Source organism: Papilio xuthus, unplaced genomic scaffold (assembly GCF_000836235.2).
Source record: "Papilio xuthus unplaced genomic scaffold, Pxut_1.1 DF829758.1, whole genome shotgun sequence".
Classification (NCBI taxonomy): Eukaryota; Metazoa; Arthropoda; class Insecta; order Lepidoptera; family Papilionidae; genus Papilio; species Papilio xuthus.
The window spans coordinates 582865-596849 of record NW_013528891.1 but is presented as its reverse complement, the minus strand read 5'-3'; the positions used below and the strand labels follow the sequence as shown (position 1 = coordinate 596849).

Sequence of the window (13985 nt, the reverse complement as noted above, 5' to 3'; positions counted from 1 at the left end):
AAATAAGAAATATGTGTGTTTGTTTATATTTATAATACATAAAAATACAAAGAAAAACTCTTAAACTACATTTTCACTGAAAATTTTTCTTTTTTATTATATTCTTAAACTTTAACTTTACACGAAACTAATATAATATTAATGAGACACGAAAAAAAAAAATAAACTATAAAAAATCCATTTACTTTTAAACTTTTCATAAAAACTTTTTTTTTAAATATTTTTTTAATAAACAATATTATGTTCCTCACTAACCTATAGCACAACTTTTTATACATTAAAAATAACTGGTTATTTATTATGCTAATAACGGAAAACGGCTTCAGTTTATATAACGGTTATATTTTATCTGTGCTAAGAAAAACGCGTCAAACAATTTTAAACTCTACTGCTTTTAACATAAGGCTGATTTTCATGTTTTGTTACAATATTAACACATTTATTAATTTAATTCTAATCAAATTACGTATACTATTGCCCACAAATCTTGATACATCTAAAGTGAGACAACATTCGAATTGAGTAGAAATGATATAAATGTATCTATCTCTGTCACACTTATGTAAATGTAACTCGTTAATACGTTGTCTCGCTCACTCTATCGGAAGATATTGTAGCCAATTTCATGTTTAACAATATTTGTGGTCAGTATTATGCATTATGTCGTCAGTATATGTTCCTTAGTATAAAAATTATCTATTTAGGATATACGAAAATGTACATACTGCTTTATAATTTTATCATTACATACACATATTTCATGTATGATATTTGGAAAATAGACAAAATTGTAAATTATCGTAAGACATGGAAAGTAGCAATATTTTTTTTAATAGTTAAAATTATTTTAAATGAATTGGAAATGTAAATACATATGTAGGAAATAGTTTAAATTGCTGTACGTACAGACGGAAGGAAGATTTTGCGATAATTTCGGCTAATAGACATGTAAATAAAAATATATATTATATTATTTGATCATTACTTGTGTTTTATTGTATTAAACCTATCCAATACCACCATAGAAACAACGAAATATGTGACGTCTATCATACCTTCTGTTCTGCATCACCAAACTTGATATGATGATCATGCAGGAGGGAGAGGTCGCGGTCTACGACCGCGTCATCCCCCCGCGCCGCGCTGCAGGCGGCAGAGGGCAGCCAGGACAGCACCGCGTTCCTCCCGTACTCCTCCAGGTCAGAAATCCCGTGCGAGGATATCATCGCGCCGTCGCCCCGCACCACCAGCAGCTGCGGGATGCACGTCACCTCGTGCATGTACTTCAGCTCGTGTACCAGGGTATCATCAAACCGCAGAGTGAGCCAGTCCGGCTGCTCGCCGTAAGAGGCCGCCGCGTCCTCTGCGGTGTCGTCCATGGGCACGTAGATCACCTCGAAAGGCAGATGGAGGTGGCTGATGTCCTGGTAGATGCGGCAGAAGCGTGCTACGACGCCTTCTCTGTCGACGCCGCGTGATGTGAAGAGGAGGGCGATAGCGGGTGCGCGGCGCAGGCGTTCGGCGAGCACCCGCTCTCCGCGCTTGTTGTACACCGCCGCACTATCCACCCAGTTGTACGGTGCGCACACAGACTCTGAGTCTGCGCTCGCAGACATGTTTGCCTAGTTACAACTAAATTAAACTAACTAGTACATTACAAGCAAATAAAAGTTTATTTTTGTGGGTCACTGACATTTTGGTATTGTCAAGTGTCATTATATTTATGTGTAGATATTATAATAAAATCAAGGCTAAATAGGAAATATTCAAAATTACTTACAATGATATGTTAAATTCTCGATGTAATTCAGGTAAATATATTTACGAGTAAGTTTATTTCAAGTTTCACAGCATTTAAAAAAATTACAGTATTCCTAATACTGGCAACTATCATGTTTGTTTTGGTAACCGTTGCTTAGTGACTGCAATTTGGTACAAACAATTCAAAACGGCGGTAAATAATTGATCCAAGACAATTTTGTTAATAAATTGCTTAAATAGAAATAAAAGTATTTATCAAAATGAAATCTGTAGTGAATACAATATTATTCGATGTTTCTAAGAACGAAATGTTTAAAATAAATGAAAATTATAAAATGCTTCATCGCAAACTGAAGGCAACTTGGAAGGTTATGATGTGAGTATGGAAAAAACGATAAGCAAATATATTTCTTCTCAACTAAGCTAAAAAAAACCGCATTGGGTTAGCGTGGTTGACTATGGCCTAATCATCCTTATCTAACGGTAGGCTTGGAGCCCCTCGGTGTGGACGTATAGCGAGCTGATGATGAAGCTAAAAAAATATGTTTTAGTTGTACTAAAAAATTCAAGGATAAATTTAAAATGGCATTTATAACGAAAGCCTTTTTAACCGACTTCAAAAAAGGAGGAGTTCTCATTTTGTATTTAAAAAAGTATCCTAATTTGATTATCTTAGCCTCGCTAAAACTCGAGAACGGCTAAACGGATTTTTCTTATCTTGGTCTTGAAATGTACGTGGAGATCTAGGGAAGATTTAGAAGGTGAGAATAATTGGAACAATTGCCGGGAAAACCCTTTAGGAACCTTTTATAATACCGCGCGGACGGAGTCGCAGGCTAGTATTAAAGAGATTCTTCTAATTTAACGAAGTTAATTCCAGCAATCGAGAAGAGTTAACACAAAATATTCTAGAAGATGTCCAGATCCTTGTGGTACCAGGGCCGCAGAACGTGTTCACAGATGACGAGCTAGCCTGTCTCAAGAGTGTGGTAGAGAGGGGAGATTCCGTTCTCGTCATGATGACAGATGGAGGGGAGGAACGTATGAATACAAATATTAATTTCTTTCTAGAAGAATATGGTATAGTTGTTAATAATGGTGAGTCGTACATTTTTACTAATATTATGAATACATCTTTATATATATAATTCTTCTGTGCGTGTGTATGTCACTGAACTTCTCTCAAACGACTGGACCGATTTTGGTGAAATTTTTTGTGCGTGTTCAATGGGATCTGGGAATGGTTTAGATTCACAATTTTCATCAAATATTAACTTCATATTAATTTATTCAAATTAAAGACGTGTAGACAGGACAACGTCTGTCGGGTCCGCTAGTATATATATATATAAAACATAGTATGGAAGAAGACAGGCTACTAATTACGTTTTTTAATTCCGCGCGGACGGAGTTGCGGGCGACAGCTACAATAATGTATCACACTCAGAGACATTTAGTGAACACTTAGAAACGATAAAAGAATACTTCATACTTTAATGCCTTTACAGATTGCGTGGTTCGCGCTAAATACCACAAATTCTATCACCCAAAGGAGTGTCATATATCTAATGGCATTTTAAACCGTGGTGTCATGAAGTACATCATGAAGATGCCAAACTACAGCGTTGAGAGTGATGACTTTCTGTGAGTAAATAACATATGAAGAAGCAGCACATTTACATCCTTTTTTTATAATATAAAATATCTTGTAGGGAAGATCCTCCGACTCCCACCTTTGTGTATCCTTATGGCGCGACGCTGACAGTCAAGAAGCCCGCAGCCGCCATCTTGTCCAGTAGCGACCTCTGTTACCCTGTTAAGAGACCAATTGCCGCCTTGTATACTGCGGACAGCGGAGGTTAAAATATTCAAATAAACATATTAACATAATTTTAACAGTGGTAGAGCCCGCTTTAACATCTTCGCACGAATTGTCCCGCCTCGTCCGGTGAAATACCACGACCATACAGAAGACAGGCGTCAAGTGGAAGCTATTCCGCGTTTCGTCTGATGAGTGTGCGTCCCGGAGGCCTTATATAGTTCTTTTTCCCTTCCCACCCTCTTTCTTATAAGGAAAGGATGGGAAGTGGAATTGGACTTTCCGGATGAGAGGATGCATGGAAAGGGAAAATATTTTATTTCTGTGCATCCTCTCCTCCGTCGATTAAAGGTAGGCAACGCATATGCAATCGCGTATGTCTATGGGCAACGTTCACTTCGCTATTTCAGCGATTTCAGGTGGCCGCTCGCTCGTTTGCCACCTTCTGATATAAAAAAAAGACGAAAAAAATCCACTGATCTCTTATAAATGGATAGACTATTACATGAAACAGACGGCTTTTGCTTCTTTATTAATTCGAATTTACACAACCGCTATAAATCGTTACTATCAGCGCCAAAATAGCGAAAACGCACAAAATACAATGCCTTATAGCCAGTCCATTTATAAAGGTTGGTTATATCTCTTATTTTGTTTGTATTATATAAATTTTTCTTGAATTAAAAGTTGAAAAAGCTCAACACTATGCAAAATAAGAGTTAATTACTGACAGATACAAATATTGTTTTGTTCAGGCAAGTTATTCGTCATTGGTTCGGGGCATTTCTTCGCTGATCAGTACTTGGAAAGCGAGTGCAACGACCTAATCCGTGAGATGGTGTTCAATCACCTCGGCGGCGCTGCTGACCTGCATCTTAATCCTGTCGATGTAGAAGACCCGGATGTTAGTCAATAATGTATCATTCACTGCCGCACTCAGAGTCAATAAGTCACTAAAGGAGCCATTTAGTGGAGATTAAGAAATATATTTATGTACACTAAGGGCCTCTCTTAGTGTCCATTTAATGGTTCTAAATGCAGCAGTAACTATTTTTATTAGCAAAATGTACCAGGGAATCATAACATGTTAAGGGATAAGAACTACGAGTCTACAATACAAATAAAATCATGATTCTTTGCCAGCCTTTTTCCTGGTTTACAGTATGTCAGTACAGTAAGACAGTAGTGCTCAAATCACAGCTGGCTTTCAACTGGCATAATGTAAACGACAACTGGCGCCGATAAGTCAGACTAGCTCCGTTGTCCTACTGTACTGGCATAATGTAAACCAGATATTGTTTAATGGAGAACACGTATTATTTCCATTGAAAAGGAACGATTACAATGCATTTCATTCGATGTATCTTCTCATTCATTGTGTCGTACGTAGTATTCTATCGAGTGAATGAATGAACATTAGGTGAACGAGTACCGCACTTTGGGCGATGCATTGTTCCTGAGCCAGGTGGCGCTGCCGACCCCCGCCACCGCGCCGCCCCCGCGTCTCGCCCCGCTGCACCCACACGCCCTCTTCACTTGGACACTATTCTCTCTCAACTTGGCACAGCGTGAGTATTAGTACCAGGGGCACAGAAACATCATGTACAGATTTACCGAATCATTTAGTGAATGAAAAATGTCATAGTTCCCATGAGTTCTATATTTACAAATCTTATTGCCATCCCTTTCGTTTCCTTTAAGGTAACAGAGACAAAAATATGTTTTTGTACAAGAGTATCAACAGTGAAAACTGGCGGCAATTCATATAAACAAGGTTATTTTTCAGTGCCCGAAGTACTAGGATTGTATGACGCGCTAGGAGTAAAACATGAGCCGCTGAGACTGATCGCGCCTCAATTCGAAACCCCTTTTCCTCCATTACAGCTAGCGGTAAGTTAAATTCTAGAACCTTCTAGAACTTTCGTTTTTTTTTTAAATATTGAGTTGTCCAGGTGTTCGCGCCGAGGTTCCGTGAACCACCACCGCCGCCGCTGGAGCTGTTTGACTTAGACGAGGCTCTGAGCTCGGAGCGCGCGCAACTCGCACGCCTCGCCAACAAATGCTTGCAGCCAGACAACGAAAAGATGGCGCAAGGTGACGTCAACAAAACCGTCTCTTTAGTCCTTTTATAGTAAAAAAAACTAATTCTACAAGACTCAATAGCCTGATGTTTAAGAATACAGATTTCCGATCGCGTGCTCTGGGATTCGAATCCCGGCTTTCGATTGTAAACCATATCCTAGCACAAGCATAGAGCTTAGTTGGAACAAGAAATATTAGTAAATAAACAAAAATCTAATATTTAAAAAGAAAAAATGCAGTCATTGTAGAAGAAACCTCAACATTGCAACACAATTCTTCTGTTTTGGATTCACTACTTTGCCGTCCTGCTTAGCAAACAAAAGAGTAATCCAGATATCGAAACTTTCTTCTCGGTAAGTATCTCTTCCAGCTTTCTCTTTTCTTACTGTCCCCAGGAGACAGTAGTCAGTTGGAGAATGAATTGGAGTACTTCATCAGGGAGTGTGGACGAGTGGTGCGACTATCTCGAGCACTGACAGATGCGCCCTCTGCTAAAGCCATCTTACATCAATTGATGGTCCAGCTGGCAGCGTTCAAGAAGATCTCACCCAGAGAAGAATAGTAGAGATGGAGATGAAAGAGGTTTAAATGTTTTCTGTGAATTTCCACTGCTGAAACATCTGTACAAAAATATTAAAGGAGTCTGCTCGAAATTAAAAATAACTTAATTAGTAGCCTTTGTGTTCTTCCAGACTATGTTCTACATCTATACCTTATTTCAGCAAGATCTATCCAGCTGCTCTGGAGATACCTTCTAAGAAACGTCCATCCATCTAAGTATTAGCATTTGTAAAATTAGTAAGAAGTAAGATAATATACAGGACAGGTCGACGCAGCGTGGGCAGGCCTCCCGCAAGATGGACCGATGACCTGGTCAAGGTTGCGGGGGCGTCCTGGATGCAGGTGGCACAAGACCGGTCATCGTGGCGATCTTTGGGGGAGGCCTATGCCCAGCAGTGGGCGTCCCATGGCTGACAGGAAGGAAGGAAGGAAGATAATATATGTTTTTATACATGTTGTATAGAAGTGGAAATTTACAGTTAGATTCAACATAAGTAGAATGAAATTTATAAGAAAAGAGTTTTATTTACTTAAGTATATAATAGAAATTGTAAGATTTGCAAAATAATTTTGGTAATATTAAAAATAAATGTTGAATTGTATAAATAAATATCGCGTATTGTTTACGAAAACCATTTTATGTTTTGCACAATATGTCATCATCATCAGCTCACTATACGTCCCCACCGAGGAGCTCGGATCCTACCCTAAGTTAAGGGTGATTAGGCCATAGTCAACCACGCTGGCCAAGTGCGGGTTGACTTCACACATATCTTTGATCTTCTCAGATATGTGCAGGTTGCATCACGATGTTTTCCTTCACCGTAAGAACGTCGGATAAATGAACATAGGTAAATCAGAAATAGAAAAACTCGTTGGTACATGGCGGGATTCAAACCCAGGACCTGCAGATTGCAAGTAAAGTGCTTAACCCTGAACCATCGACGCTCTCGACGATATGTTATGTATTTTATATATTGTGTAGAAATATCGAAAACATTCTAAATCTTTGCAGTATTATTTGCCATATTGAAATAAATTTTATTACAATTTCTATAGACGTAACAATTTTAAATTAAATCAACTCTAAATAAAAACTATAACACGAGCAATAAAACTCAAATAACAATTTTGCAAACAATTGTACAGATGTACATTGCAATGAGGATATTGTTCGTCGTTCTATTGTGCTACAAACAGACAAACAGTCAAGCTAACGATGAATATATTAAAAATATGGCAAGAGCATTTCCAGTACAGAAAATAATACCATTTCATCGTAACATACAAATTTTAAACGCCCAAAAGTTCATAAGAGCTCTACCAGATGACAACGCACTAATAACGAAGAAATATGGAGCACCAGAGACATACACTGTATTCCCAGCGATCCCGACGAAAAGCCATAAAGTAACTTATTTCCCTATAGAAACTCTTTTCGGACCAAACAGGATAATCAGGAAAGTACCACATCAAAGATTACTAAACTATTCCAGATTCAAAAGATCAGCTCTTAACGAAACAAAATTAAAATCACGTCGTCACAGAAATCGTGAAGATAAATACGTCCCTAATATTAGTAGGATTAATAAAATTAATCAAAAAAACAGATTAGCAAAAGTAAGAAGCATTTCAGTTACTAGTAGAACACCTAAGATACGAGAAAACAAAAAAGAAAAAGTGAACCTTAAAAGTGCATCGAAGTCCCACAAGGTTCAGAAAAGTACGAAGAGACACGACCATAAAGTAAGAAAAAATAAAAGAAACCATTTAAGCAAATCACGATCTAGAAAGAACAGAAAAGAAAATAATCGTCGATCAGAAAGAAATCAAAGAGGTAAATTTTGATCTAAAAGTTTAAATAAATTTCTTTATTAATAAGTACGAAGTTTTATTTATTTGATTCCCTGTTTATCAGTAAATGCAAGCCGACGTCTGCTGGCGGGCAAAGACTCGACGATCGAGCAGTATCCATACATGGTTTCCATACAGAAGGGAGATGAACACTGGTGTTCCGGGGCGCTGCTAAACCCGCGTCTTGTCATAACCACTGCTAACTGCGTTTGGAAGTGAGTTAGACTTATAAAAAAAGCAATAGTTATGTAAGGTCCTTTGAATAGCATCAAAGGATTAAACCAGATGTTGCCCAAGACATGATAATTTATATCCAGTTTGCTCTAGGTTTATTTTAATGGTTTATGTAAGCCTAATTCTGTCTCAGAATAGTTAGGATGACGCTTAGTTAACAGTAATGATGCTAAACTGATCGATCGACTTTTGAACAACAACAATACCACGATCAGACAAAAGATAGCCTTCAAATGGAAGTAATTCTGCCTACACTCTGATGAGTGTGTTGCTCTTTCCTTTCTACCCTTTTCTTGTCTTAGGAATAAAATCCGAAAATGAGACAGTGTATTGACTCAACACTAGCCTTACTAAAATGTCGATGTTTATGTCCCCTCACTATTCATTCTGACACTGGACTTTGTAACGAAAGCACGTCATTCGCGCCAAGTGATTCTAACTAATAATTTCTAAAACTTGTAGGGAAAGGACGGTAAGGGCCGATGTCATGGGAACAAGACGTGAATCAAATGGCAGCAGAACTTAGGCATTTGTCCAAGATATATAAAGAGTAATTAACTTTGTTGATTGTAGATCAGTACAAGTGAGTCATATGAAGATCCGGGCGGGGTCAAAGTACTCTGACCGCGGAGGTCAAGTGGCCCGTATCCAGGAGTTGATGCGACATCCCGGCTGGAGCATCCGGCATAACCCCGACTACGATGTGGCTCTGCTGCTGCTTGACAGGAACCTAAGGTAATACTGCGAATAGCCACAAAGGTAGACCAAGATCGTATGGGTGAGTGTGACCATTCGTAACTAAAACGAAAGAAGATCATAGAAAGTTTATGAATGATTGGGATATTCTATTTTCATGTTATACAAAGTTTTCTTACAGATTCTCTCATTCTCTCCATTCGGTTGATTTACCAAATCGCTCCATGATGCCCGCCTTCAATGACGCCTGGGTCACCAGCTGGGGTAGCGACAAGGTGAAATGACAAAGAATTTTGTTGCTCGACTTACTTGGATACGAGGATTTTTTCGCATGCATGTCTCAGCGATAAAACGCTACTGATCGTTTGTAATGCCGAATATTTATAATTTGCCTAGGCATATTATATAATAAACTATACGATTTGCTATTAATAAATCAGTGACGCATGTTTCTTGAAATGCAACATTCTATTAATTTAACATTTCTGAATAATGTTAAAGAGGAAGACATCACTAGTCAAAACAGGACCACAGTTAGGGTGGGGCACTGTTAGGCGAGCGCTCAGGGCACCAGACAGAAAGGGACAAGGGTCTGCGTATTAAACAGTCTCTAATAACCCTGAGAAGCCCTTCCCAAAGGCATGGTAAAGAACAGGACGCCGCAGAAATCTCACTCAGAGCGCTTTTCTTTTGTTTTTTGATTAAGTCTTCCTTGTTCAGCGCGACGGCGTGTACCAGAACACGGGTTTGACGCTGCAGGCGTACAACGCAAAGATAATGGACTTCGGCAAATGTCAGAACATCACGCAGAGATTCGGTGTTTTCGTTACAAGGAACTTCTTCTGCATGTCGCAGATAGGACGACGATCGCCTTGCACTGTATGTTGTATTTATTTTTTGTATAACACAATTGCAAGTATTTTAAATCTATTTTATTTGTCAGCGTGATACAGGCGCCCCAGCGGTTAGTGACGGAGTTCTCTGGGGTCTGGCGTCGTGGGGCTTACGTAAATTGTAAGTTAAAAATATCAAACTTTGTCTCTCGCTCTTCTAAAAGCAGATCTTTCTTATGAATTATGAATCATCACCATTTTAAATCTAATGTTCAATTGGGCAAGGCACCGATCATTTCATCTAGGACTTTTCCCTATTTAAGGTAGACAAACTCTTATATTGGGCCGCGGACGAGAGCGAAAGCGTGCCCGTGGTCCCGTCCCGATGCGTTGGAGGAACAGAGAGGTTTGAGGGTATGCCTCCGATATGGTGGAGAATCCCACATAACTACCGCGTCCCCCCCGGAGTATGCATAAAGCATTCCTTTCTGGAAAAAAAAGCCAGACTTTTGTATACTTCATTAGTATCAGCTGCCATATCTAAATTTACTTTCTTACACAAATCCTCCTTCACGGAACTTCAGTGTTCCCTTTGTAGCCAACATTCATCACATGAGTCAATCAGTCGAATGATTCTATTCTTTCAGATGCGGTACGGAACGTTTCCCAGCTATGTTCACGTACGTAGCATCGACACCAATAATGAACTTCTTAGAAAACACGACTCGTCAGCTCATGTCCGATGACCGGAATTACCCGTACCCGGACAGGATCGCGGATACCTGGATAAAAGAACTCATGGTCAACATGTCAATGACTAAAGCAGGGTAAATAACCAGGAAATACATATTAAAGTTCGTCTCTAGTTCTATATTAATTTTGTTTTAAGATTATAGAATTTAACTAAGAATATTGCAATTATTGTATAAAAATATTGACTATCTGTTTTATTTCCTTTGAAAAATAAATAGGAGTTTAAAAACAGGTGTGTTACTTTTATAGTCAAGTTAAATATAAATGTCACATTATATTTACATATTTTAATAGCTGAGAATGATATTTATTATCTATTTATTGTCATTTATCATCTGTTGGCAAATTTCAGTGTCATTGAAGATGCAAATATATTTGTGTTCAATGAGTTTGTGATAGTGTTTTCAGAGGTTAGGTAATTTAAATTTGACTTTGTCATTTTACATCAAATCAATGTCCATCCTATTGACATACTTCATAGTATTAATTAAATTGAACTTCTATACCATTGACATTTTTTATGTAAATATTTATAAAATGAATCTTCTATATTCGGGTGAAAGTAATAAAACAATGTTTGTATATGAGCATATTTAATATTTTTTCTTTTTCAAAATTGTAAAACTCACATTTTGAAATTGCAAAATTATAACTAAATTCTCATATCGTTAATAGTAACAATCGCCATTTTGTAATTTTATCTCCACATTTTTTTTTTGTATTTCTCTCGAACTAATAATAATAGTAAACCATTTATACATCTCTAATAATTATATATTTTTAAATTCTAACAAATTCACTCTCAACGTTTTCCATTCTTAGTGTTTACATTTTTCTTTATTCCAACATCAACTTTCGCGTATCTCTAATTAACTTTTTTTTTATAATCTAAACATACTTTTTACAATTTCATCCATTTACATACATTACCTTAAACGCACCCGATGTTTAATTTTAGCAAATATTGGAATGGATTTATAAAAAAAACTATAGAAACTTAAAATTAAAAACTTAATACATACACAAAAACAAACAAAATTGTACAAACACTAAACAGTATCAGTAATTTCACATTTTATCATCGATTTAAATCAATTCAATTCTTTGGCAATTTTTGTATTCAAAAGTGAATTTACAATTTCTTTTTTTTTATTAATAAACTGGCTTGAAAGCTATTATACTATTGAGAAAACTGGCAAATGTTTATTAACTATTCTTATTACAATTGCGGTCTCGCCACAAGTGACAGCTGTCAAAACTAACCTCAAAATTGTGACAGCGACGTTCAGAAATGATTTTAATTTTGACAACTGTCAAAATGGGAGCGGGAAAACGAGAAGCAACGAAATAAGCGTTTTATTAAACTTGAAATATTAATTCGATTATTTAAAAACTTACAAACGAAAAGTACTATTATATTAAAAATTAGTTGAAAACTGGCCGAACTTTGTACATTGACTTAAATTATTGAAGTATTCAACAACTGAGGGAATAACAATAAGAGGTATCGTTTTGTATTAATAAAAATTTAGGCCAAAAATGGAAATATTTGACTGATCAAAAGGTTTTTTTACAACAAATATGTAGAATCTTTGTACACTTCAAGCACAATTGCATAACTTACCTAAAGTACTTGGCCATAGACTATGGTAACAAATAAGTATTGAGCAAAGCGGAAAATAATCGAATGACAACATTAAAATCGATTTACTTATATAATCTGTATTTTTATTAAAATTGATTAAAAATGATTAATGTTGCCAGTGTGAAAAGATTTGAAAATTATGGATGGAGCCAATTGTAATTTTACAGATAAGAAATAAACCAAACATATATTAGATGCATATAAATAGAACTACAGCACTATAATACAAATCAACAAATAAATTCGTGCTCCTTACATCTACTTCACCGTATCTTTTAATTCTATGCCAACAGATGTCGCTACATTCGGTCGCCTTCGAATTCAAAATGGCCGCTAAACCTCACCGGGCAAGAAATCAATAGATTTTTTATAACCTAACACTACAATCTCCCTGATTTTTTTTCTTACATCTAAATATACACAAAAATAATTTTGTACTCTTTTAACGAGTTAACCGTGGACTTGATGACGTCACACTTGTATGCTATCACTGTTCAATTCAAAGAGAATGAAAGAGATGGCTATACAAGTGTTACGACAATAAATTCACCGTAATAGCAACACGTATGTAGTCAGGCATTTAATTGCCGAAATATTAAGGATCTTTTTTTTTATTAAAACTCGTAATATTATGTTCTAGTGATTTAAAAAAGTGAATTATTTAATATTGCAGACATCGGCCAACTAGGCAAGCAGTTATATAAAATGTCGCCATTTTCTAATTCCCTAGTAACAAGACTTTGTGTCTTTAACGATTTCTCATTTAATATTTCTTAATACAGCACTTAAAATCGTTAAATAGCCATTAAGATGGCTGCTTAGTAACTATTAAACGAGTTCGTAATATTTGCGTTTGTTTAAAATAGAAATTATTTTTGTAATGAAAATTATAATCCGCCATTTTGTATTTCAATTGAAGTCAATTACGAAACATATTTTTAACGCCGTGTTTTTTTTAAATGTATTTGACTTCAATATCAAAATATAATTTTCTCTAGAAATGTATTTTTTTAATCAAATTTGGATGCATATAACAGTGATAGAAAGAGACAAGTATAGCACTTTTTATAAGTAAGAGTGAAACGGAAATATAAATTAAAATGAGTTCGATTTATTTGTACTCAATTGGTGGGTGTAAATTATTTTCTAAACATGTTTAATCGCGGATTTCCACTGTTTAAAAACATGCACACAAAACATAAATCAATGATTCTGGACAGAAAAACATTTGGTAAGTTTGTGCTATATTCGTTTCTTTGTAGTTAATTAATTAATCCTTAAGGATTTCTAGATTCTAAATGAATTCTCAATTTTAATAAATTTATCTAGATTTTTTTTATCTAGATTTGACCTTCTTAGGACAGTTTTAATAAGAAAACCCAACCAGGACAACATAAATTCAATTCCTCTCACGTACCAGGAATGCATAAACGTCTATCACTGTTACATAACATTTTAAAAGTATCCAAATTTAAAACCGAGTAGATTCGCCGTATCCTATGGTTGGTTGAGCAGCAGAGCTTCCAACTCGTCAGCAGAACGCAGCAGGAAAGCAGCAGACTCGCGGTAGCCTGTGATCAGCTGCCGTACTGCTCCTGTTTCTGCTCCTGACAGCTTGTGTGACAGGAGTGGCTTGCTCGCCCCGCCCCCCGACAGACCGGCCCCACCTCCTGACACGCTAGCACCGCCCACTGATGAGTGCAGAGATGTTGATGGCGTACTCTTCACTGATAGATCTGTTGGAGCT

At 36.7% G+C, this 13985-nt stretch overlaps 4 protein-coding genes across 7 annotated transcripts in view; 2 read left to right on the top strand and 2 right to left on the bottom strand.

The window, feature by feature from the left end:
* Nucleotides 1-1034: 1034 nt before the first annotated feature.
* LOC106123332 (nucleoredoxin-like protein 2) lies at nt 1035-1677 on the bottom strand. The gene has a single exon (XM_013319621.1). The coding sequence runs from the start codon at nt 1614-1616 to the stop codon at nt 1050-1052; it is 567 nt and encodes a 188-aa protein (XP_013175075.1). The 5' UTR covers nt 1617-1677; the 3' UTR covers nt 1035-1049.
* A 273-nt stretch (nt 1678-1950) lies between these two features.
* IFT52 (intraflagellar transport 52) lies at nt 1951-6719 on the top strand. Its single transcript, XM_013321101.1, has 10 exons — nt 1951-2137; nt 2642-2859; nt 3270-3405; nt 3474-3619; nt 4336-4484; nt 5001-5148; nt 5367-5470; nt 5533-5674; nt 6058-6244; nt 6484-6719. The coding sequence occupies exons 1-9, from the start codon at nt 2022-2024 to the stop codon at nt 6222-6224; spliced, it is 1326 nt and encodes a 441-aa protein (XP_013176555.1). The 5' UTR covers nt 1951-2021; the 3' UTR covers nt 6225-6244; nt 6484-6719.
* A 595-nt stretch (nt 6720-7314) lies between these two features.
* On the top strand, nt 7315-10691 carry LOC106124206 (uncharacterized). Its single transcript, XM_013320707.1, has 7 exons — nt 7315-8060; nt 8142-8292; nt 8885-9046; nt 9189-9282; nt 9728-9886; nt 9951-10021; nt 10488-10691. Exons 1-7 carry the CDS (start codon nt 7373-7375, stop codon nt 10669-10671), a joined length of 1509 nt encoding a protein of 502 aa, XP_013176161.1. The 5' UTR covers nt 7315-7372; the 3' UTR covers nt 10672-10691.
* A 2896-nt stretch (nt 10692-13587) lies between these two features.
* LOC106128525 (nucleolar protein 4) overlaps nt 13588-13985 on the bottom strand; it is a 109433-nt gene continuing 109035 nt past the window's right edge. For all 4 annotated transcript variants that reach the window (XM_013326954.1, XM_013326964.1, XM_013326980.1 and 1 more), the window contains one exon: nt 13588-13983. In XM_013326954.1, the coding sequence (XP_013182408.1) occupies nt 13736-13983 (248 nt within the window). In that variant the 3' untranslated portion in view covers nt 13588-13735. The remainder of the gene's footprint in view (nt 13984-13985) is intronic.

Excerpts from the sequence above, each read along its gene's own strand:
- LOC106123332 (XM_013319621.1), bottom strand. The coding sequence starts at position 1,616 with ATGTCTGCGAGCGCAGACTCAGAGTCTGTGTGCGCACCGTACAACTGG.
- IFT52 (XM_013321101.1), top strand. The coding sequence starts at position 2,022 with ATGAAATCTGTAGTGAATACAATATTATTCGATGTTTCTAAGAACGAA. Across the intron at positions 2,138-2,641 it reads GCAACTTGGAAGGTTATGAT|CAATCGAGAAGAGTTAACAC; the intron begins GTGAGTATGGAA and ends AGTTAATTCCAG. Across the intron at positions 3,406-3,473 it reads GTTGAGAGTGATGACTTTCT|GGAAGATCCTCCGACTCCCA; the intron begins GTGAGTAAATAA and ends AATATCTTGTAG.
- LOC106124206 (XM_013320707.1), top strand. The coding sequence starts at position 7,373 with ATGTACATTGCAATGAGGATATTGTTCGTCGTTCTATTGTGCTACAAA. Across the intron at positions 8,293-8,884 it reads ACTGCTAACTGCGTTTGGAA|ATCAGTACAAGTGAGTCATA; the intron begins GTGAGTTAGACT and ends TGTTGATTGTAG. Across the intron at positions 9,283-9,727 it reads CCAGCTGGGGTAGCGACAAG|CGCGACGGCGTGTACCAGAA; the intron begins GTGAAATGACAA and ends TTCCTTGTTCAG.